This window comes from Ammospiza caudacuta, chromosome 19, assembly GCF_027887145.1.
Source record: "Ammospiza caudacuta isolate bAmmCau1 chromosome 19, bAmmCau1.pri, whole genome shotgun sequence".
Taxonomy (NCBI): Eukaryota; Metazoa; Chordata; class Aves; order Passeriformes; family Passerellidae; genus Ammospiza; species Ammospiza caudacuta.
Genome location: NC_080611.1, coordinates 9506253 through 9528522, shown reverse-complemented (window position 1 = coordinate 9528522; position 22270 = coordinate 9506253). Strand labels below are relative to the sequence as shown.

The following is a 22270-nucleotide window of genomic DNA, read 5'->3' as shown; positions in this document are numbered from 1 at the left end:
CCTGTGGCAGTTCACATCATATTGCTGAGTATGTGGGGGTTTAAGCTGTACTCAATTTTTTACATTTCTTAATAGAAATATGTATCAAATCCTCAGCCAACTTGTCACACAAGGAGATGCCTCTGTGCAATATCATTACATAAGATTTTTGGGTCTTCAGAACCCAGGAGACAGTGAAAGCAGAACCTCCATGAGCATTTTATTAGTTTCTTTTACAGACTTATTATTTGTGAATACTGACTGGGAACAACAAACATCTCAATTTCAGCACACTAAAGGTAATAAAATATTGTCTTTTTGATTTAAAAAGTAACTTTACTCTTGTGCAAGTACAAGCTTGGCAATATTTCTCCTGGGGAATGGCATTCAGCACAGCTCTGGGACAAAGTGCCCTGGCACACCCAGTGTGTGCAGCCCATGCTCATTTTGCATTCCCTGCACCATCACTTGTAAATGCAACTGGGCATTTGCAGTTCTTGATTTGCTTTCAGTCAGTGTTCATATACTCAAATTATTACACTCTATTCTGTATGCTTTGTGTGAACATCCAGCTCTGCTGGAAGAATGGTGTAATTTTCAGAAATACCATGGACATGGTTGAGGAGACAAAAATAATACAAATGGTACTCAGTGGTGTTGGCTTCTCTGAAACCAAGTGCATTAGGCAGAACTGTGAAAGCACAGTGAACATCCTGTGTAGATAAAGCTGTGGTATCATCTAATGTGTTCAAGGTGAAGCGTTCAAAGTGCAGTTGTTGCGTACCGAGGACGAAACTGCCAGAATTTTGCATTACAGTTACTACAGATTATTCGGGGCACTCTGCAGCAGGGGAAGCAACAATAACCTGTGGCTCTGCAAGCAGCTGGAGCAAATTCCCGGCCGGTTCGCATTCCCTAGAGTGAATTCAGTGCCGAGCCTGGCTGGGGGTGCCTGCCCGAGGCACCCGGAGTTTGCTGAGGCTCCAGGCGGGAGCGCTGCCCTCGGCCGGGGCGCTCTGAGGGCCGATCCCGCTGCTCCCCCGTCCCGACGGAGCCTCAGGGACACCTGGAGCGCGCTGCCCTCACCCTGAGATCCCTTTTCCTGTTGAATCTCCTCACGAAGCCGCTGCCGCTCCCGACCCAGCCGTCCCCGGGGCGCAGCCGCCCCCTCAGGGCCGGGAGCAGCTCCGGGGGCACCTGGCGGCGCTTGTGGTGGATGTGCCCCATGACGATGTAGCGGCTGCCTGCAACACAGGAACGGAACAGACGGGAGCTGAGCCTGAGGGAGCGAGTGGGAGTCACTCCGAGGCACCAGGGGTGCGAACAGACACGAACTTGTGTCTATGGAAACATTCTGGGCACGGAGCTTCCCCTGCGGCACCCTGAGCTCTGCTGGGACCTAGGGGTGGGGCTGGCATGGAAATGATGATTTACTCTTGGTGGAAATGCTGGCATTTGATAAACTTGCACTCAAAAGATGGATAATGAGGTGGTTGGCTCTCACAGTTAAGGGATAACTATTGTGTGAATATTAAGAAAAGCTTTAGTGATGTGTAGTTATGTTAGAGTAGTTTGGATGTCCTCTGTTCTCCCCACAGTTCCGTTTTCCCTCTGTATTGTTGCCATCAGACAGCCAGCGCTGTCTAGGACAGGTACAAAGAAGCTGCACAGGTGTCCCTTGCATGGGGCAGCTGGGAATGGAAAAGCTTGGGGGTGCTTAGGGGGTGCAGCAACACCTGAGCTCCAATCCAGTTACAAGAAAGCAGTCTGCGCTGATAAACTTTGAGTACTTTGAGTAAATACTTTTCATCCAAATTTTCCCAACAACCCAGGCTAAGCCTATTAAAGTAGGGCAGACTGAGCTTGCAGTGCATGCACAGGAATAGCAGAATGGATTTAGCTGGAATGATTTACCAAGTTTAAAGTCTGGGCATGGTTTGCTGCAGTTCAAAGTATCCACAAGCAGGATGTGAACTCGGAAGAAGGCGGCGTCAGGGGTGACATAGAGGCGGCTCATCCTGTACAGTCCATCAGTGTCCACCAGCAGGGTGACCCACTGCACCCCATGGCCCAGGCTCTCCAGGTTATAAACAATTCCATTCACTGCTGCTTTAAGGGAGAGGGAAAAAGAGGATCAGATTTTATATCATGGCAGTTTTCAGGGCATGTGTGAAGGCTGTAATTTGAAATGCTGTAAAGGAAGTGTCAGCAGGAATGCCTTGGCTCAGGAGTGGGCAGCAGGAATTGCTTCAAATAATCACATTTGGTGAGGTCATTGCCTGAAGTTTTGCTGCTTTGCAAACCTTGTGCTTTACAGGTTTGAGATGTTTCTTAGGGCAGAAGCAATGGGTTTAGTACCATTTTCTATCCTGATATATAAAAAGTGGGCAAATTTACCTAACAAAGTAAAATTTTCAAATTTAAAATTTCCCAATGAAGTACAAAGCCAAGCTGGTAATGAAACACTTTGGCTTTTGAAATAAAAGGCCCTTGTCATACCAAGAGACAGGGGCACAAGTAGGTTGTGTTGGGAGATCAGACAATCACTTCATGCTGCTCTCCCAGTTTCTGATTCTGGCAAGCGCTGAGCTGGGTGCAGGGCTGGGAAAACAGCTCTGTGTGAGTAGGGCTACTGCACCTGGTGTTACACCTGCCTCTGATTCAGTAATTTATTCTTTTATCTGCACTGTAATATAAATATAATATAAAGAGAGGAAAAGCTCTCTCTGATGGCTGCTGTGGAACCTTGGCTTGTCTGTTGCTCAGACTTTTTCCTACCTGTCCTTTCAATTTAGGAGCAGAGCTGTTTGTTAAGGGCTAACACACACAGAGGTCAGGTTGCTGTGAAGCCCATGTTGGACAGGAATGTGTGAGAGTGCTAAAACCAAAGCAGGACAACATTTGTAGAAAGCACTTCCTGACTTCTCCATTTAGAGAAAACAGATGTCTCCCAACGTGTTTATGTTCTACAAATGGAAACATCTGTTACCACTGGGCTTGTATTTTCCTTATCTCTTAAAATACTGTGAGAAAAAGTTGGTATCTGTTTCACAACTCTGTAAGCACAAGGCAGGGTTTCAGTCAGAAAATGTTTGTCCTTAAACAAAGTCTACAAAAATACCAGGCTGTTTCCTGCCACCTTTAGTTAAATCAGTGTGAACACAAGGACTAAAGACACTGAATCCTAAGGAACTTCAAGAAGAATCCTCTCTAGAGAGAGGATCACAGCCTTCTTTCTGTTTGGTTCATTATTTTGTTTTAATTTCAAACTTCCATCTCCAAAATCAAACTTGCTCTAAATGGTAAGAGATAAATAACCCAGCTGTAATGGTTAATCTGAGACTATCTAAAACAATTGGTCTTTTCAGTTCCCTTGATCGGTCCCAAGGACACTGTTCCTCCAGAGGAAACAGAAAAAAGGGCAGTGCTAGTCCAAGGCAGGGAAAGAGTAATGTAAGAATGTTTATGAAGAGCTGTGATGGGTCCTTTTGGAATACTTGGTAATTATTGAACATACTTACTGTATCTAATCACAGTATTTTTAAAGTGGAAGTGCAGTATCAGTGACAAGTGGACAGAAGGTGCTCTGTCCCTGTGGGTTGAGGGGGACAGCACCTACCGAACTCGCTGGCACAGAAAGCCTCCCCTTCATCCCGCTCCTTCCTGCACTCGCTCTGACACAGCTTCTCCTTGTCACCGTCTGCAAGAGGAGCACAGCCTGAGGGACAGCCAGGGCCCTTGGGGGATCTGTCCCTGCACTGTGCCCCAGCTTTGGGCAGCTCTGGGCAGCCTGTCCCACTGTGGGCAGCTTTGGGCAGCCTGTCCCGCTCCGAGCAGCCTGTCCCACTGTGGGCAGCCTGTCCCTCTCTGGGCAGCCTGTCCCTCTGTGCAGCCTGTCCCACTCTGTGCAGCCTGTCCCGCTGTGGGCAGCCCATCCCTCACCTATCCCCAGCCCATCCCTCACCTATCCCCAGCCCATCCCTCACCTATCCCCAGCTCGCCCCGGTGCCTCGGGCTGGGCTCCCAGCGGTTCGTGACCCACGAGGCCTTGAGGATCCTGCCGGACGGGTCGGGCTCTTTGTAGGCCATTCCCTTCCCCGCTCGGTTGAAGTGGTGCAGCGTGTCAGGATCGTTGGGCTCCCCCATTCCAAAGTCCGGGAAAGTCTGGGTTTCCAGCAGGGCCTTAGGGCGGGGAGGGGCTCGCAGGGCCCCCAGGCTGTTGGCAGCCCCGGCCCGCCGCCGCTCCGGGTGCGGCCTGTTGGCCTGGCCGGGAGCAGCCCCCGGGGCCCGGAGCCCTCCGAGCTGCCCCAGGTGCTTCCTCGGCCCTGTGCTGTTCTCCAGGGAAGGCTCCGCGCGTTTCCTCTTGTCGGGGGCCAGGGAGGGGATGCCCGGGGGCCCGGGGGGCATTCCCGGGAGCCGCCCTTCCCTGGCATTCCCGCTGGCACTGCCCGTGCCCCGCGCTGGCTCCTTCACCCGAACCTCAGCTGCGGCACTGAAAACATCTTTGCTCAGAGCCTGGCCGGGCTTGTCAGCATAGAGCAGGGATCCTACGGGCAAAAAAAGAGAGGGGAAAATCAGTGTTTTAAATCTTTTATTTCAAATGTTTCAGAATGAGAAGATTTGAGGCTCTAATCCAGAAGTGAGGCCTTCAACAATAAGATATAAAACTAATAAATAGCTCAATAGATGAAGCACAGTAGAGCTCCTCGTTCCTATACTCAGATATTGAAGGTCCAGTACAGGGAATGCAGCTGTGTGAGCAAAACAGGAGATTTGCATTTTTACTTTATTATTGTTGCAAATTAAAAACAAACCCTTTTCTCAAACCCCTGAATCTCCAGGGAGCATCTGAGGAAACAAGGTTCACGTTGCCATTTGGGATGCTTGTTTAAGAGACCATGACAGCAGAACTCTTTGGTTTTCCCATCCATGGGATGCCTGTTGACAATGTCATCCAGACTCTTCAGCAGCTTTGGATGCTACTGGAAAGGTTTTTTATACACAGTTTTGGATCTCTGACTCGAGCACATAGTAGCAGTTATTAAGCTAGTGCTGCTAGTAACAATTATTTCACAGCTTTGCTTAATTTGAGAGGACATTTGAGAAAGAGAGGAAGTGTCTGGAAATCCAGGGAAAAAAATAACTTAATGGCACTGTTCACACAAGCTGGGCAATTACCCACACTTTCATTTATACCTTCACCTTGATCCTTTGAACCTCACAAAGAAAAACAAGCAAAATGTTTAGCCAGGCAGGAGAGAAATTTCCCCTGGCAGTCTATTTTCCTTTTCCCTTAGACCTTCCCTTGCAGGCTTGGAGCGAGCCAGCAGAGTTTTCACACAGCTCACCCACACACAGCCTCTGTCTGGTGCTCACGGCCGTGGTTATCCTGTGTAGGAGGCTGATCCCAGCTCCTTGTGTGAAAAGAGAGATTTGACATACACAGATGAACAACGTCCTGGTTTATCTCCTGTAACTGACTCAACTGCTGACCTTGCCACTTCTCCCCCTGTGTGCTCTCACCAGCTGCTGTCATGGGAAAGATTCCCTGATATTTGGGCTGGCCACACGTAAAGTCTAAAGAATGTCCATGGAGAGAGGGGTGGAAGAAGTCCAAGCTGCCAAAAGCAGCAGGCGAGGGGGGTTTGGAGATGGTTCAGTGTGAAGCTGTGCCCTCTGAACAGGTGCCTCAGACTTGGGTGTGTAAATAAATCTCTTCTACCACTTTATCACGTCTTCTCAGTCACAGATTGTATCAAGAAATAGTTCATTTTTCTCTACTCATTCTGTTCAGGACCTTGAGATTCCTCATCCTCTAACAACATATTCCTGTCTAGTTATTGCAACCTAAGAAATACGACTGCATTATAACTAAATCTCAGTAGAACAGATGTAAATGCTATTTCTGTTTTGTCAGTGAGGCACTAAAACCCAAATAAATCTATTCAGGACAGCTTGCTGCAGGCACACAGGGCACACTGAACATGTTAAAGTCAGTCAGACACCTGGAGTTACAGGTGAAGGGGACTAAAAGAGAAAGGTCACATACAAATTATAAAAATCCCAGATGCAGAAGCAAATCCAGCTTCACCTGATACAAATTATAAAAATCCCAGATGCAGAAGCAAATCCAACTTCACCTGCCAGTGGTGGCTGGCGGGACAGAGGAGCACCAGCTCCCTGCCTGCTTCTGCCAGGTGCTCTTAATTCTTCCCAATGCTTGCAAATTAAATATTGCAATCTACATTCCCATCCCACAAACACGTTGAAATGTTTCTTTCTCGAGCCCTTACTTGCTGCAGAGGCTGCAGGCTGGGGGCTGCCGGGTTTGTAGGAATGTCCTCAGCCTCAGACGTGCCCCAGCCCCACTGCAGAGGTAACAGACTTACCAGAAGATGATCTAATGGCAAAGCAGAGGAGCCAGAACACTTGGGTTGTCATTTTGAAGTAAAGTTTTTCCAGACTCAAAATGAGCTGGAGCCTTTTATGCCCTTCCCCCGATCCATGCTAATGAGAGGCAGCCTGAGGGGAAACGGGAATCACTGGCTGGACAACCCACTGGAGCAGGACCAAGCTGCTGCCTCCACCAGCCCTGCCTGGAGGAATGTGCTCCTTCCCAAGGGGAGCAACCCCCTGGCTGCATCACCTGTGTCCTGGGAATAGCACACCCACACGGAGTTCTGCAGCACATTTTTATTTTGGGGAAAGTCTTGCCCTCCTCTGGCACTCTGTAGGGAAAAGTCATAGGGAACAAGGCTGGCTATGGAGAGCTGTGCTCTGGAGAGAACTGGGAGGTGCTGGAATACACCAGAGCCCGGGCACACAGGGTCTGGAAGGGATGTGCATGACAATGGAACCTATCTGGGGATTTCTGGCCACCTCCAGTGATACAGCTGCTAATCTCCTCTTTTACTTTCAGGAACCAGTTTCTGTGATTCTTTTCAGGCTGAAAAATGCAATAGTGAGTGCCTAGTCCAAGGGAAAGCTCTGCTGATCCCACACAGCTTTATTTTTAAATCTCTCTTTGCCATCATGAAGAACTCTGCAAATTTTCACACACCAAGCCAACCCTGATTTGGATTACTGAGTTAAGAAGGCTTATTTCTAAGTTACCTTATTGCTACACAAGATTTCCATTGTGACAGTTTAACTCACCAGCTGCTGCCGGGTGCTGTGGAAGCTGCTCATGACTTTAGAGGCAATCAACAATTTTAAAACTCCATAAAGGCACTGAAAGGCTCCTGAAACCCACCCTTGAATGGAAATGTAACCCTCAGCAATGTCTGTGGCATGGGATTCAGTGTTGCTTAGTTTAAGCAGTTTGTTTTGTCCTGCCTTAATTAAGCATTTCAATAGGATTCCCCAAAGCTCAGGACTTTGTCTCCAGCAGCCATGGGTGAAGATAAAGAAAATTCACCAGAATAGTGTGGAAAATAAATGACATTTCACCACATCTATTATTCAAGAAGTTACATTTCTACTGCAGCACTTACTCATCCTTGTTTTCCTCTGTTATTTGAAACATTTTTAATTCCAGAACTATCCCAAGATAGCTCTTACAGGAATAGGAATGTAAACCGAGCACGAGGGAGAGGAGGGCTCCTCCATTGATTTGGTGAGCAGCAGGTACCTGCAGCTGGGAGAGGGAGATGGATGGTGATGGATGGATATACAAACACATGAACATCCCACAGACCTGTAGGCCAAGGATTTTTCTGTTGAATTAGCTGGTGGTGCAATTCCACCCTCATTCATGTGTCTGCACTGTTTCCCCAGACTCTTTACCTGGGCAGGACCTCCATTAAGAGTAGTAATGGTGTTTGGAGCACTCCAGCATTGCAACAGGGATGCTCAAGCAGGAGAGATTGAAAAGCTTTCCCAGCGGCGACGGGGGACCAAAACAGGGACCAAAAGCGCCGTGGCACCTCCGGGCGCTGCTATTCCCCGGCTGCAGCTGCGACGGAGCCCTGAGAAGGGAGCAGGACGCACTCGCACGATCCCCGCGGCTCCAGGCAGCACGCGGCGCCCGGGAAGAGCAAGGGCTCGGGGCAGCTGCGGGTAAAAGAGTCGGGGATCCCGAGCACGGGGCGGCGCCGCCACAAAACAGACAGGCCACGACCCAGATGGGACTCGAACCCACAATCCCCAGCTCCGGAGGCTGATGCCTTATCCATTAGGCCACTGGGTCACCCAACGCTGTCTGCGCGCGCCACCTAGTAAGAGCCCCGCCCGGCCGGCCCTGGCTCCGCCTCCCCACGGGCCGTCACGTTCTCCCCGCTGGCGGCGGGCTGGCCCCGCCCCTCCCTCCTCGCACACCATTGGCCGCGGTGCCCACAAGCCCCGCCCCCCGCGGCCCCGCCCGCGCCTCAGAGCGGTTCCCGCCCTCACTGTCAGCCCCGCCCGGCCACTGCCGCCCTCCTGTCCCGCTTCTTTAAACTTACCCTCACGGGCCCGGCCCGGGCTCCTGTGCTGCGGCCGGTAACGCTATCCAGTCTCGGTGGCTCCCCACTCGGCCTTCTCGGGGAACCCCCCCTGCCCCCTCAGGGCTCTGTGACCCCTCACGGCCCTTTTGCCCGCCTCACACACGGCTTCTCCTGCCCCACAGCCTCACCCGCAGCTTGGCCGCTGTCCTGCCCCAACTGCCCAGTCTCCCTCCACCTCTCTGTCGCTTCGGAGCTGTCCCCTCCCTCACAGCCCCCACCGCTTGCAGCACCTCGCACACACCCCCTCGGGCGTCCCAGGCACTGCCAGGCCTCTCCCTGCCCTCACCACCCATCCCTGTGCCCAGATTTCACTGCTCCACACCATGCACTGCCAGCGATTCATGACCCAATGGAATTTCTTCGAGCCAGCCTTCCAGTCCTCCAGGAAAGCAGGTGTTTAACCTCCATTTCTGCTATTGAACTGCCTTTTTTTTGTCTTTGTCAAACTACTCTTGTTTAATATCTCCATTTGTTAGCAATGTGCTTTCTCTGTTCTTGTTTTAGTGGGTGTTTTTTACAAAGCTCAGCACTGTAAGGCCCAAACCCAGCGATATGAGATGTCACTGGTAATTCCTCCTCCTCAACAAACATCCTCTGCACTTGCGCCTACAGATGGGCATAAATGGTTTAATGTGATGGTTTAGCACACAGACATATCGATGTGCATAACTGACACTTCTCTATGTTGTAGGTTATAGGTGTCTCGAAATGTCAGAGTTGCTGTCAGAGTTGTGTTTTCCCTACAGTTCTTTGGTTTGAGTACCTCCTGTGAAAATCAGTGTTCTTTTGTAGTCCATCCCTCATGAGCAGGCCAAACCCATCAGAAACAATCTCATCCATTTTCAGGCTATGCCACAGGGGCAGGAATCCTTTTGTTATTCCGTATGATTTGGTTTCCATCTGCCCTGATGGCTGCAGAACTGCTTTCAACTGCAATCTCCTATCCCCTTTTCTTTGCATTTTTGTGCACCGCATTTCTAGGAGACAATAAGTGAGGCATGGAGCCATGGAATCAAAATGGTTTGGGTTTGTTGGCACCTTAAAGCTGATCCAGTTCCAGCCCCTGGCATGGGCAGAGACACCCTCCACTACCCCAGGTTGCTTGGAGCCCCATCCAGCCTGACCTTGGACAACACTTCCAGGGATGGGGCAGCCACAGCTTCTCTGGGAACCTGTGCCAGGGCCTCACCACCCTTATAGGAAAGAATTTTTTCCCGATATCCCATCTAAACCCACTTTCTTTCGATTTGAAACCTCGTCCTGTCACTACACGCCCTTGTCCCGGGGGAAGCGTGCGGTGCCGCGCTGGTTACTGAGGCAGAATCTGCGCTCTGCGTGAGGGAATGGGAGTTTCTGCCCCAAACCGCTCAGAGCGAGACCCCTCCGGGGACGCAATTCCCTAACTCCGACCCCCCGCTCCCGTCCCGGAATATCACCGAGCCCGGCCCCACAGCGCACTACAGCTCCCGGCGTGCCCCGCGCCGCCCCACACAGGCTTGCTGGCGCTACCTGCGCGGGGCACGCCGGGAGATGTAGTACCGGAGCTTGTCAATACGTCACGTCCGACCGGCGCTTCCGGGAGGGCATTCCCCGTCATCGCGAGCCGGGCTGCTTTCAAACCGGCCAATCAGAAGGTTGCTTTGGCTCGAACTGGCCAATGGCAGGGCGCGGCCGCGGGAAATTTAAATGCCGCGTGGGGCGGCCGTGGGCAGTGGCAGCGTGCGGCAGCAGCGGAGCGACCGGCGGCGGCTCCGGCAGAGGTGCGGGGCCGGGGCCGGGGCCGGGGTGGCGGGGACGCGGGGCCTGCGCTGCCCTTTTGGAAAAAGCCGTGCTCTGCCTGCAATCCTGCCGGGTCCTCTCTCGGGAACCTCCTGCTTCTCCGCGGTCTGCACTGCGGCTGGCAGGGCTGGTGTATCCCAGCGCGGGTTGGCGCTCCGCCGGGGCTGTGGCCGAAGCGAAGCCGGTTCTTATGCTGGGGGTGGCCGAGGTGCAGGGGTTTTCTTCGTTACCCGTGTAGCCGTTGTTATGTGCTGCTGGCTGCGCCCGCTCTGCAAACGTTCCTCTGGATCCTTCCCATTGCGAGAGCTCGCTGTTCTCGTCCAAAAAGGTCGGGGTGGGGCTGGGTGGGATCCTGTGCAGCACAGGTATGTGATAGTGAAAATAGTATTTAACAGCATGGGTGTGTTGTCTGTGGAAAGGAAAATCTATGTTGCTCCTGAAAATAATAACTAATAGTATTTGGTTTAAAGTTTCTTAAAATCGCGAGACTGTGTCTTCTGCTTTTGTGTTGATGCTAGAGCTTGTTGTAACATCTGGCTCTTTAAAGAGACAGCGGTTGATCAAGTCACATGTTGTTATAGTATAAATACAATCAAGTGCCTCTTATTCTTGAGTATGGATCCAATTTTTGAAATTTAGCTTTTGTGGAGTAATCTTGCCTTTACTCTGTTTTCAGGCTTGTTTTTATCTGTCCCGCTCGAAACTCTCAAAAGCAAGATGTCTACTAATGAGAATACACCATCGGCTCGATTGAATAGATTCAAGAACAAAGGAAAGGACAGCACAGTGAGTACTCTGGTGCAATTAGTACTTTATCCAGCCGTTGTCTCTTTAAATCTAAGTTTCTAAGTTTTGAAAGCCAAGAACTTACTCTGAGTGTTTTTCCTGCAGGAAATGAGAAGGAGGCGAATCGAAGTCAATGTGGAGCTGAGGAAAGCTAAGAAAGATGATCAGATGCTTAAAAGAAGAAATGTGAGCACTTTACCAGACGATGCTACTTCTCCCCTTCAGGAAAACAAAGGCAACCAGGTAAGTGGGTGCTCAGAACCCTCAGAACACTTGGAGGGTGTTACTCTCTAAGGTCCTGCAGCCAGGCCAGCATGAGCCCTTCTCCAGGGCAGGACAGCACTGCTACCATCTGCATTGTCAGCTCAGGCCTGTGTTATCACTAATGGACAGCACTCTTACACACAACTGGGCATGCCTTAAGATTTAGCCTTCATATTTTTCAGATTCTGTAGTGTGTAACTCTGAGCTTCATATTACAGAATCACAGAATAATGAGGCTGGGGGAGACCTCTAAGATCATCGAGTCCAACCTATGCCCTAACATACCTCAACTAAACTATAGCACCAAGTGCCATGTCCAGTCTTTTTTTAAACACATCCAGAGATGGTGATTCTACCACCTCCCTGGGAAGGTATTCCAGTATTTTATTATTCTTTCGGTGAAAAATTTTTTCCTAATATCCAACCTATACCTTCCCTGAGGTATCTTGAGACTGTGTCCTCTGGTTCTGTCTGTGCTGCCTGGTGGAAGAGGCCCCACCTGTCTACAGCCTCCCTTCAGGAAGTTATAGAGAGCAATAAGGGCACCTCTGAGCCTCCTCAAAGGGGAGGCCTAAGTGTTAGCAAGTTCTCTTCACAGGGTAGGCAGACAAAACAATCCTTTTCCAGCTTGGTCAAGGACAACTATTTCAACCTCCAGGCCCAAAAAGTATAAACAATGGTGAATTGATGAGAGAAGAATAAAGAGGATAGAACATCATAACCTAAAGCTATAACTGGACAATTAACTCCAATATGCAAATGAACCAAAACTTTAAAAAGTGTCAGACCTTGTTACCATTTGTGGTTGTGACCATGGTCCATTTTGTGACCATTTTGGTTCATCTTTGATGTAGTCCTGGCCAGGCTCTTGTACTGCCCAAGGTGTATCCATTGAGGGCTTTTAATAAATACCTACTTTATTCTTTAACTCTGTCTGGCCTCTCTTCCATATTAGTCTTCTCAAAGCATCACTGGCTGCAGCTACATTTTAAGCCTAGCATGACTGGTATGAAGCACTTGGTTAAAAAAGCTTTCAGCAGTTCAGATAACTGCAGATGAAGCTGTAGCTGCTGAGGTTTTAGAATACCTCATGGTACTAAGGGCAGTGGCTGTAAATTGGGGCCTTTTCATGGTATTGTGTAAGAGCTCTCTGTGGTCAGGAATGCCCAACAGGCCCAGTGAAGCACTCATGTCATGTTTTCTTGTACAGGTTTTGGCACACTGGTCAGTGGAAGAAATAGTCAAAGGAGTTAATAGTAATAACATGGAGCTTCAGCTACAGGCTACTCAAGCTGCCAGGTAAGCACTTCAGAGGAAACCAGCTCAGCTGTGCAAGCCAGTAACTAGATAAGGTGAGAGAATTGGCTTATAAGCCTAAGTGGCTGCTTATGTCTTTCTTATCAGGTAGTGTTTCGATAAACACCATCTCATATACCATGTTGAGGTACCCATAACTTAGGCATAGTTTTATTCAAACCATGTGACTTTTGAATATTTAAAGTGCCTGAATATTTTAGTAGGAAGAAGTAATTTGCTTTAGTGGTGGCAAATTTAATAGCAGTCACCTTAGATTTGAAGGAGTAATTCTAGTAAACCCTTTATTATAGCAAAGTAAGGCACCTTTAAACTGTGTTAACACTCGAGTCTGATATGTAGGAGTGTGGCAATCCACCTTAGAATAATGTGAACAGTAAGATGACTGGGGTTTGAAGTCTGCTGAGTTTGTTTCTTCTTCCCAATCTAAAAGATCCTTTAATAAGCTTGCATATTGCTGCAGTGCTGCTTCTGGCAGTCACTGAGCTCTCTGCTGAGAAGCCTCCAGCAGTTCAGATGTGTAATGACTCCTGCAAGTCTGTTTTACTTCAGAGGCTGAACAGAACCTCTCCCATAGTGAAGACATGCCAAACCCAGCATTAGCAGAGGCCTAGGAAGGCAGTGTTGAGCTTGTCTGCATTTCTCTTTCATGCTGTGTTGTGTTGCCTTCTCTGCATGCTAAGGCAATGCTAAACTTTTTACCTATGGTGCTTTTAAGACTTGAATTTGTTGTTCAGATGTCTGCAGGCAAAAATAATGCTTCCTGTTTGCCTTCCTCCTTAGGAAACTCCTCTCAAGAGAGAAGCAACCCCCAATAGACAACATCATTCGGGCTGGTTTGATTCCCAAGTTTGTCTCGTTCCTGGGCAGAGCAGACTGCAGCCCCATCCAGTTTGAATCTGCCTGGGCACTCACCAACATCGCCTCTGGCACGTCAGAGCAAACCAGGGCAGTGGTGGATGGAGGGGCAATCCCAGCCTTCATTTCCCTGCTGGCCTCTCCACACACTCACATCAGTGAGCAGGCTGTGTGGGCCTTGGGGAATATTGCAGGTATGTCCCTGTGCTGCACAGCTCTCATTATCCTCCTGACAGGAGGTTCTAGTCAGGTGGGGCTGGGCTCTTTCTCCAGGCAGCACTGACAGAACCAGAGCACACAGTCTTAAGCTGCACCAAGGGAAATATAGGTTGACTGTTAGGAAAAAGTTTTTTACAGAAAGTTCTGGAATGGTCTGCCTGGAGAGGTGGTGGAGTCACCATCCATGAATGTGTTTAAAAAAAGACTGAATATGGCACTGGGTGCCATGGTTTTGTCGAGGTATTAGGGCACAGGCTGGACTTGACCTTTAAGGTCTCTTCCCACCTGGTGATTCTGTGAATTCTGGAATTCAGACCTGTCCCCTTGTCTGAGGTGGGAGGGCATCACTGACATCACTCTTGCTGTGCCATGCCCTGTGCTGAGCTGCTTGGGAGCTCTGCCCCAGTGGTTTTCTAGTCATGACATGCCCTGCATTGCAGAGCAAGCTGCAGGAAACTTTGTCTTCAGAGCTCATGCAATGGCTGGCCCAGCCTGTGGGCTGTATTGTGGGCACTGCTTCCAGATTTCAGCTTTGATGGATCTCTAATCATGCTACAACACAAACCTTTTTCAGACATCACAGTGTTTTTGTGACTCAGCAATGAGCTCTGTTCTGTGTGTTGACTAAAAGGGGGAAGGCAGGAAGCAGTGACTCAAATAATTCTGTATGTGATGGCCAATATTCCTTGCTTGCTAATAAGTATTGGTACACTGAAGTTTCTCATGCTTCCCTCCGGATTACTTGATCAGCCAGTGTTGGACCCAGTCTTTAAAAATTGGTCAAAATAAATAATATAATTAAATATTGTACCTGCTGTATTATGGTGTCCAGTGGCTGAGCCCTAGAGAACAGTGAATCTTCACACAGAGAATGTTATCTTGTTTAAAAGCCTTGTTTGATTGGGGTTTTCTTAATGTTTGTCCTTAGACTTTTAAAATCAATTATAAGGTATTTATTATACCCTGCAATTGAATTCTCAGTCAAACTCTGACATGCCATCAGCCTTATTCTGTAGTGCCCAGTCATTCAGCTGATGATTATACTGCATTTCAAGTCCCATATTGTGGGAATAGCTCTATTCTAGTGTAGGGCTTGGATTTGTCTCCAAAGAAACACGCAAGACCGTGCATGGTTATGAACTATACAGCTTTAGGAAAAGCTGCACAGAAAACACTCTGCATTACATTACCTCTTCTTCTAACACAAAAGGTGAAGCTCAGTGGCTTGATTGAACATGCTTGTCATGTGACTGAACCATGGCACTAGTCCTTCTGTCCTCTCATTCCTTCTGATTTTATCCAGCCTTTCTTAAGGACTAGAACAATTAATCCTCTAACACACAGTGGTTCTGTGTACACATATTCCTTTTTTCCTGGTCTTCATCTGGCTTTTTTTCTTTGCAGGGGATGGTTCTGCCTACAGAGACCTGGTTATTAAATATGGTGCAATCGAGCCACTGCTGAGTCTCCTTGCTGTTTCTGACCTCTCTTCCCTGGCTGTAAGTGTGTAGAGTGATTCAAGTTACAATTACTGAGTAGAGCCTAGCTGAATTATTGCTAACCATTTATTCTTTGTTATTAACCATTACTCTTTGATTACCCATTGCAGTCTGGATATCTGCGCAATGTTACGTGGACCCTCTCAAACCTGTGTCGCAACAAGAACCCCGCCCCTCCCATCGAAGCCATCCAGCAGATCCTCCCAACCCTCGTGCGCCTCCTGCACCACGATGACCCCGAGGTGTTGGCAGACACGTGCTGGGCAATTTCCTACCTCACAGACGGTTCCAATGACAGGATAGAAGTTGTTGTGAAAACTGGATTGGTGCCCCAACTTGTGAGACTCCTGGGATGTAGTGACCTGCCAATAATGGTAAGGGATTGGATATGCAGCTGTTGTGCAGCTCTAGCCATGATTCAAATCAAGCAAGTTAAGGACAGTAGTGTCCATTGAACTGAATGGCTCCTTTCATACGTGAGTCAGGTGCCTGTTCTAATTTTTGTCAAATGAGACATCAGTTTCTCTCCTGCCTGGGTGCTGTCCTGCATGAGACAGTCATCATCATCAGCAGCTTTTCAAGCTGCTTTATATAATCATTGAATTTACTTCACAGGCCAGCACAACAGTCAACATTCACTAAGCTTGCCTTTCAATTGCTGTTTCAGATCCAAATTCTAGGGACAGTGTTCACAAATGTGCTCTGTACACACTATAATTAGAGCATAATAAAACTGCATTAGTGTTTAGCAGGTAGTTTCCCTAAGCTCTGTCATGGATGGTTGTTTGCAGCCTGACCTTGGGAGGTGTGCAGTCTGTGCATGCAGACATGAGTGTCTGCCTGTGGAATGCTAACAAGAAGCACAAACCCCAGTTGTACATAGCAGGTCATGCTGTTATCTGGGAAGGTTAGAGTGGGTGGCCATCAAGTATAGCTGTGTTTATTATAATCTAATCTGGTTTTGAACAATTTTCCTAAGTATTCCATTCATCTTTGTTTCAGACTCCTTCACTAAGAGCCATAGGAAATATTGTCACTGGTACTGATGAGCAGACACAGATTGTTATTGACTCAGGAGCTCTGGCTGTCTTTCCAAGTCTCCTTTCCCATCACAAAAACAACATTCAGAAAGAAGCAGCCTGGACAATGTCCAACATCACTGCTGGGCGTCAGGATCAGATCCAGCAAGTTGTAGACCACGGTCTCGTGCCTTATCTCATTGCTATTCTGAGGAAGGTAAACAAAGCCTATATTTACAATGTTGAGCCTTTTCCTATTGCTTCTCTGTGTTCAAACACTCTGCTTTTACCTTCACAGGGGGATTTCAAGTCTCAGAAGGAAGCTGTGTGGGCTGTGACGAACTACACAAGTGGTGGAACAATTGACCAGATAGTGTACCTTGTTCAGGCTGGTGTTCTTGAACCCCTGCTGAATCTTCTCTCAGCTAAAGACAGCAAAACTGTGCTCGTTATCCTGGATGCAGTTTCCAACATCTTCTTGGTATGTGGGTGCAGTTATACTTGATTACTGTCCATGTTGCTGCTAATGGCTCTCCAGTAGCTGCTGCTGTGTATCTTTCCAGAGGTAATTCCACACTTTTCTTGTTGCAGGCCGCTGAGAAGATTAATGAGACTGAAAAGCTTTGCCTCATGATTGAGGAGTGTGGGGGTCTGGACAGAATTGAAGCTCTCCAGTCACATGAAAACGAACAAGTGTACAGAGCCTCATCCTCCATCATTGAGAAATACTTTTCAGGAGAAGTAAGTGGTTTCAGGGGTCTCTTTCACTTTTATTTTCTATTCCAGCACTGACTACTAGATTCAAATGCCACTGCTATTCTAACCTTCCTCTTTTCTTTCCTTCTAGGAAGAGGAAGACCAAAATGTTGTACCAGACTCTACTGCTGACAGCTACACTTTCCAAATCCAGGACAGTACCCCAAATTCTTTTAACTTCTAGGTCTTGCATATACTGCAGCCACCTACAAGTGGTTTAGCACACAAATGACTGCCACCTCTTTGTCTTAATAGTTCCTCTTGCCTTTACTGGTTTCTGTGTTCTGTAGCACTTTGTCCAACTGAAACATACTTGAACAGTTCCAACTCTATATGTATCTGTGAATTTTTAAATGTAAACCTCATTCTTTGAGATGTACTTGTAAATACTTCCTGTTTCTGTCCTTGTCTGGGAAAAAGAGCATGTGAGCAATTCAGGCCTCTCACAAAGCATTGAGCCACTGCTCTGCAGGCCTCCCCACAGCCTCTTACCTTCTACACGACCTGTTGCAGTGATAAATACACTGAACAGGCTTTTAAGGAAGACTTACTTGAACTTCAATAAAGTGTTGTCGGTACATCAAATTGAACTGTGTCAAAATTGAACTTGCTCTCTTAAAAGCTGACTGATGGGATAAGGAAAATTTAGACAAAAGTAGTTAATGACATGAAGGTAGGTGCAAAACCATGAAAGATTCATTGCTGAAGATGGTGAATTTAAAGCAGCTTGGTCCCCCCAAGCTCTGATTTCTGCATGCAGCAGCCTTCTATTACAGGACCAAGGAACTGCTGCTTCTCTCCAGGAACTTCCTATAGAAATCTGATTCATCTTGCCCTGTGTGTGCATAGCTGAGCTAAACTACCTTCAGCCTCTTGGAGAAATATTTAAAGACTAGTAGTGCTATTTAACTGTAAGTAGTGGTTTGGAGGAGAGGTAAGTACAGCTGTTAACCTGTTCCATACATGTTCAGGTACCCTTTTGATAGAGCATAGGAAATGCTTTGAAGCAGTTGCCTGCCCCTGAGAGCAAAAATGAAGGCTTTGTCTTGGAATCAGCTGTCCCTTTATTTCTAAAGTCATTACTTACAGGAACCCATTTTGTCCCTCAAAGTGGTTGTGCAGGATGGAGTTTGCAGGGGGAAGAGTATTGCATGGAAGAAGAGCTGTAGTTCTGTTTTCCATCTTTTTTGGAAAACCTTGGATTGAGCTATTTAACTTAAACCTCCCAGGAGTCAAATGTGCTGGAATAACTATATTGTCTCAGCTTACTGAGTGTCTCCAGCTCCAATGATGCTGTAGGAGAGGTCAGAGTTCAGGGCTAGATGTTTCATAAACATGATCTAATTGGACCACAGTGTGTTACTTTTTATTAATAAAAGTAGGGGGGGAAATTCTGATATGTAGGCAATTCTCCCAGAGTTCCCATTAGCTTTGCTTCCACCTTTATGGATGGAGGGGAATAAAAAACTCAAATACAAAACAAAAACAACAAAAAAAGCCCTTTATTCTGCTAGGTGAACCTGATAGAATCTGGTATTGTCTCCTGTATTAGTCACCTTTTGTATCCTTCCAAGTTTATTTTGAAGTGCAGAGGTGTAGAAAAGTGGATTTGGGTGTAACTCTTTGGCAATCCATGAAGATCAGGTGTGCTTCATGAAGAATTCACTCCTGTGTACTGCCAACAAAGATCTCTTTAAGTGTGTTCTTGCTAATGTAGATGATGTCACTCCTGCTTTCATTGGTGTGGGGCAGGTCTGCTGCTCCCTGTCCCACACTTGCTGGCAGATGGTTCCTTCCCTGACTGAGGCTGATGCTGACATCCATCCCTGGGACCTCTCTGGAGCTTGGCTATTGCTGGATTGTGATGAAGTTACAAAGGGCAGCAGATAATTTGTCTCTGTGTACAGTCCTATACATCTCATTAGCAACAACAGTGTGTTGTGCAGAGCAATCTGTGAGTCACTGCCATAATGATTGTCCTGCTGGGCCAGTGGAGCTGTGGGAGTTCCTGCATCCAGCTCAGAACGTGGCCCTGGTGACACATTGCTGTCACTGATGCACCAGCAGGGCTCACAGATTCTACCTGTCACAAAGGCTTGTAAAAGCCACACCATCCTGAACTGATTCATCATGACCTTCATACTTTGGCCTGCACCACCTTAACTGTTTTCTTTAACTCCAAAAAAGCTGTAGCAGGTACTGAACCTTTCTGTGGTGTCTCGAAAGGGGCTGAGCTGTGCCTGTGCTCTGTTCCAGCCCTGCCTGCCCCTGGACAGGAGGCTGAGGCTGCAGGTGGCACCCAGGGCCCATGGAGGACAGTGCCACCACAGGTCCCACAGCACAGCACCCCTGGGACCAGAGTCAGGTGCTGCACAGGGGAAAGCACCAGCCTTGCAATGCTGGAGCTTTACTCCTCTGGGGGGAAAAGCAACCAACCAGGGCATTGATGCACCTGCAGTGAGACCTCCTGTGTCCTTTGTTGTCAAACATCCACCCTTGACCTAAAAGCATCAGTTAGAAAATCATGATTTTCTATGTGATTGTAGAGACTGAAAGAATTGACCTTTGTGGTGGTGTTTGCAGGGCTCCCAGGACCAGGGAAGAGATGAGGATCTGACTCCATGTTTCAGAAGGCTGATTTATTATTTTATGATATATATTATATTAAAACTATACTAAAAGAATAGAAGAAAGGATTTCATCAGAAGGCTAGTTAAGAATAGAAAAAGAATTATAACAAAGGTTTGTGACCGAGACAGTCCGGACAGCTGGACTGTTATTGGCCATTAATGCACCTGTTGCATTCCACAGCACCAGATAACCATTGTTTATATTTTATTCCTGAGGCCTCTCAGCTTCTCAGGAGAATAAATCCTAAGGAAAGGATTTTCATAGAACACGTCTGTGACAAAGCTCTGTGAAAGCAATGATGCAAAGCCAGCGTTAATGAAGGAATCATTCCCTCCCCGGATTTTTGTCGGGGGTTCGCAGGGGCAGAGCCCGAGCACCCGCGGGTTTGTGGCGCTGCGGGGCCGCCAGGGGGCGCTGCCCGAGGCGGGATGGTCCCGGCGGGGCGCTCAGGTGGGATCTGCTCCATTTCCCAGTAAAATCCTCCGAGCTCCGGCTCCGGGGCGCTCCGTGGGGTTACACAGAGCATCCCTGTGCTAACTCACAAGTGTCATATTCGGTATTTAACCTGGCTAAAGATACAACCTTTTAAAAACCCCTTTAAAATCAAAGCACTGTTAAGTCACAACACAACTCCTTTAATTGCTCTCTAGCATTTGCAAAGCAAGTAATTTGGCTTTTGTGTCTCTGTATAGTAAATGCAGAACACCGTTCAATAGTGTTCTCTCGGTTTCTTTTTTTCTGAATTACTTGTTTCAGATTTATCCAATATATTGAGTTAATAATAGAACACTGCAAGATCTTAAGATGCCTGACAGATCAGTGGCTTAATTATTAACTTTCTGGGGCCAGAGACTGTTTTTATCCAAGAAAAATGTGTTCAGCCTATCCACCAGTGAGGCCTGTTGGCAGCATGTATTACCACAAACAATCTACAATGATTATGAGTAAGTGACTGGGGTGAGTCACTCCTTATTCTAAGAAAATGCAAACTATTTCTGAGGTTAGGATCACAGTCACCCATGAGGATACGTCTCTAGCTTCAAAAAAGTGGTAGGAGCAAAAAAGAAGAGGAGAATTGTTATTACCCCTGTTTTTTAAGTTTGTTGGGTTTGGGTTTTTTTTGGGGGGGGGGGTTAGTGCATGGCCCAGTCAGATTTAAGAGCTTGTCTTCTTTATGTGTCAAATGCCTCATTCAGGACAAGGGCTGGAATCAATGTCTGGTGGCCTGTGTGTCAGTCTGCCAACTCCTCTGTGCTGAGAGCAACAATAACAGACCCCTGCTGACATCAACTGGCTTGGAATGCAGTTGTTGCTAATGCTGTTTTATCTGTGGAGTGATGGCAAGATTGCAGTCTGAGATCTCAGCAAACGTAACTGCCTCTGAAGTTCTGATGGCAGCAGATGCTGCCTGGCTGATTGTTCCAATTGCTGTTCCCCAAGGTGCCAGGCTCTGCAAGGAGAGCTGGGACTTTGCAGGCATGCAGTTCTGTTCACTTTCCCCTGCAGGAAAAGCAGCTTAAACTGTGGGAAAGTTAGGAATGGTTAAATCAGTAGAAATCTATTTTTTCTTTTCCTGTGAATTAGACTGAACTATTCTCTTAAGCAAAGCTGCTTCCTGCTACTCTATCCAGAATGATTTAAATTGCACAGAACCACAGTGGTGTATCAGCAGCAAGAAGCAGCTGTGGTTCTGCAGGAAAAGGAATTCACTACCCAACAATATTTCACAGATCTCTTCTGTTTCTAAATCAATTTTACAGCAGAGCAAATTGAGACACAAGAAAGTTATCCACAGCCATTCAGAAAGCTGCTGGCAGAACTCACCTGGAGCCTGGGAATCCTGATGGCCCTGCAGTTAACCCATGGCACCTCTGGTCACTGTTATCCTTTTGCTGAATATGGGATTATCCCAGGAGTATGGAAGCTCTGTTTTGATAAGGTATGATGCAGATTTAAGTACAGATCTAAACTTTGGGAAGTGTGTAAATTCGGGAAGAGGCACTGTTAGTCAAAACAGAAGTAATTAATGAAGGTTAATTGTGTTTAGTTATATTTGACCCAAAGAGGAAAATGTTACTACTTTCACTTAAAACCTCACAGGAAGCACATTAACCCTTTGGCCTTCAGAGGAACATTAGGAAAAAAGGCTAAGAGGGAATTAGGGTGGGAGGGGTGCACTCCCTGAAACTGGAAATTTCAGGAAAATCCATTCTCAAGAGGATTCCTGCTCTGAATGTGTAGAGCTGTCCCTTGTGTTTGTAGAGCACTTTCTGCTCACTGATCCAGGCAATGGCACTGACATGAGGAGGGCAGAAACTCAGCCTGTGGACAGCTGAGGGAGAATGGATTTGCTGTGAGTTTTGTAGCACTTCCTATGGATGAAGGGTCACTGGATTGCAGTCCTGCTCCTGATGCAGAGCTCTGGCTGCCTCACTCTGGCTCCAGGAAACGGACGCTCTTCCACAGCAGCCAGGAGACTTCAGGAGTTTTCAGGAGATTTCATGGAACAGCCATGGCCTCTCTGCAGGCTGCAGCTCACCCACTGCCCTGGGAGTGCCATCAGTGGGAGGGAAGTGACATTGGGATTTAAAGGGACCAGGAGGGGAGAGAAAAAATAAAGCAGGATGGAGAAAAATCCTGTTAGTTCTTACCAAGCACAACTTGCTTGACCACGTTAAAGTGT

The 22270-nt window shown here is 47.6% G+C and overlaps 2 protein-coding genes and 1 non-coding gene across 5 annotated transcripts; 1 reads left to right on the top strand and 2 right to left on the bottom strand.

Moving 5' to 3' along the window:
* Positions 1 to 247: 247 nt before the first annotated feature.
* C19H17orf58 (chromosome 19 C17orf58 homolog) lies at positions 248 to 6416 on the bottom strand. 2 transcript variants are annotated; one of them, XM_058817294.1, is made up of 5 exons: positions 6369 to 6416; positions 3966 to 4526; positions 3599 to 3679; positions 1894 to 2088; positions 248 to 1223 (listed from the first exon to the last, which is right to left on the bottom strand). In XM_058817294.1, exons 2-5 carry the CDS (start codon positions 4384 to 4386, stop codon positions 1036 to 1038), a joined length of 885 nt encoding a protein of 294 aa, XP_058673277.1. In that variant the 5' UTR covers positions 4387 to 4526; positions 6369 to 6416; the 3' UTR covers positions 248 to 1035. The 2 variants fall into 2 exon arrangements, with proteins under 2 accessions (XP_058673277.1, XP_058673278.1); XM_058817295.1 differs by having other exon boundaries at positions 1894 to 2085.
* Positions 6417 to 8094: 1678 nt separating this feature from the next.
* TRNAR-CCG (transfer RNA arginine (anticodon CCG)) lies at positions 8095 to 8167 on the bottom strand. Its single transcript has one exon. It is a non-coding gene; the product is annotated as a tRNA-Arg (tRNA).
* A 2001-nt stretch (positions 8168 to 10168) lies between these two features.
* KPNA2 (karyopherin subunit alpha 2) lies at positions 10169 to 17528 on the top strand. Of its 2 annotated transcripts, none has more exons than XM_058817289.1 (11): positions 10169 to 10222; positions 10918 to 11027; positions 11133 to 11270; positions 12502 to 12590; positions 13389 to 13657; positions 15087 to 15181; positions 15292 to 15555; positions 16184 to 16417; positions 16499 to 16681; positions 16792 to 16941; positions 17048 to 17528. In XM_058817289.1, exons 2-11 carry the CDS (start codon positions 10959 to 10961, stop codon positions 17138 to 17140), a joined length of 1584 nt encoding a protein of 527 aa, XP_058673272.1. In that variant the 5' UTR covers positions 10169 to 10222; positions 10918 to 10958; the 3' UTR covers positions 17141 to 17528. The 2 variants fall into 2 exon arrangements, with proteins under 2 accessions (XP_058673272.1, XP_058673273.1); XM_058817290.1 differs by lacking the exon at positions 10169 to 10222 and adding an exon at positions 10432 to 10449.
* Positions 17529 to 22270: the final 4742 nt, after the last annotated feature.

Excerpts from the sequence above, each read along its gene's own strand:
- KPNA2 (XM_058817289.1), top strand. The coding sequence starts at position 10,959 with ATGTCTACTAATGAGAATACACCATCGGCTCGATTGAATAGATTCAAG. Across the intron at positions 15,182-15,291 it reads CTGACCTCTCTTCCCTGGCT|TCTGGATATCTGCGCAATGT; the intron begins GTAAGTGTGTAG and ends TACCCATTGCAG. Across the intron at positions 16,942-17,047 it reads AGAAATACTTTTCAGGAGAA|GAAGAGGAAGACCAAAATGT; the intron begins GTAAGTGGTTTC and ends CTTTCCTTCTAG.
- C19H17orf58 (XM_058817294.1), bottom strand. The coding sequence starts at position 4,386 with ATGCCCCCCGGGCCCCCGGGCATCCCCTCCCTGGCCCCCGACAAGAGG. Across the intron at positions 3,680-3,965 it reads CCGGGGCGAGCTGGGGATAG|ACGGTGACAAGGAGAAGCTG; the intron begins GTGAGGGATGGG and ends CTCCTCTTGCAG. Across the intron at positions 2,089-3,598 it reads TTTCTGTGCCAGCGAGTTCG|CAGCAGTGAATGGAATTGTT; the intron begins GTAGGTGCTGTC and ends TCTCCCTTAAAG.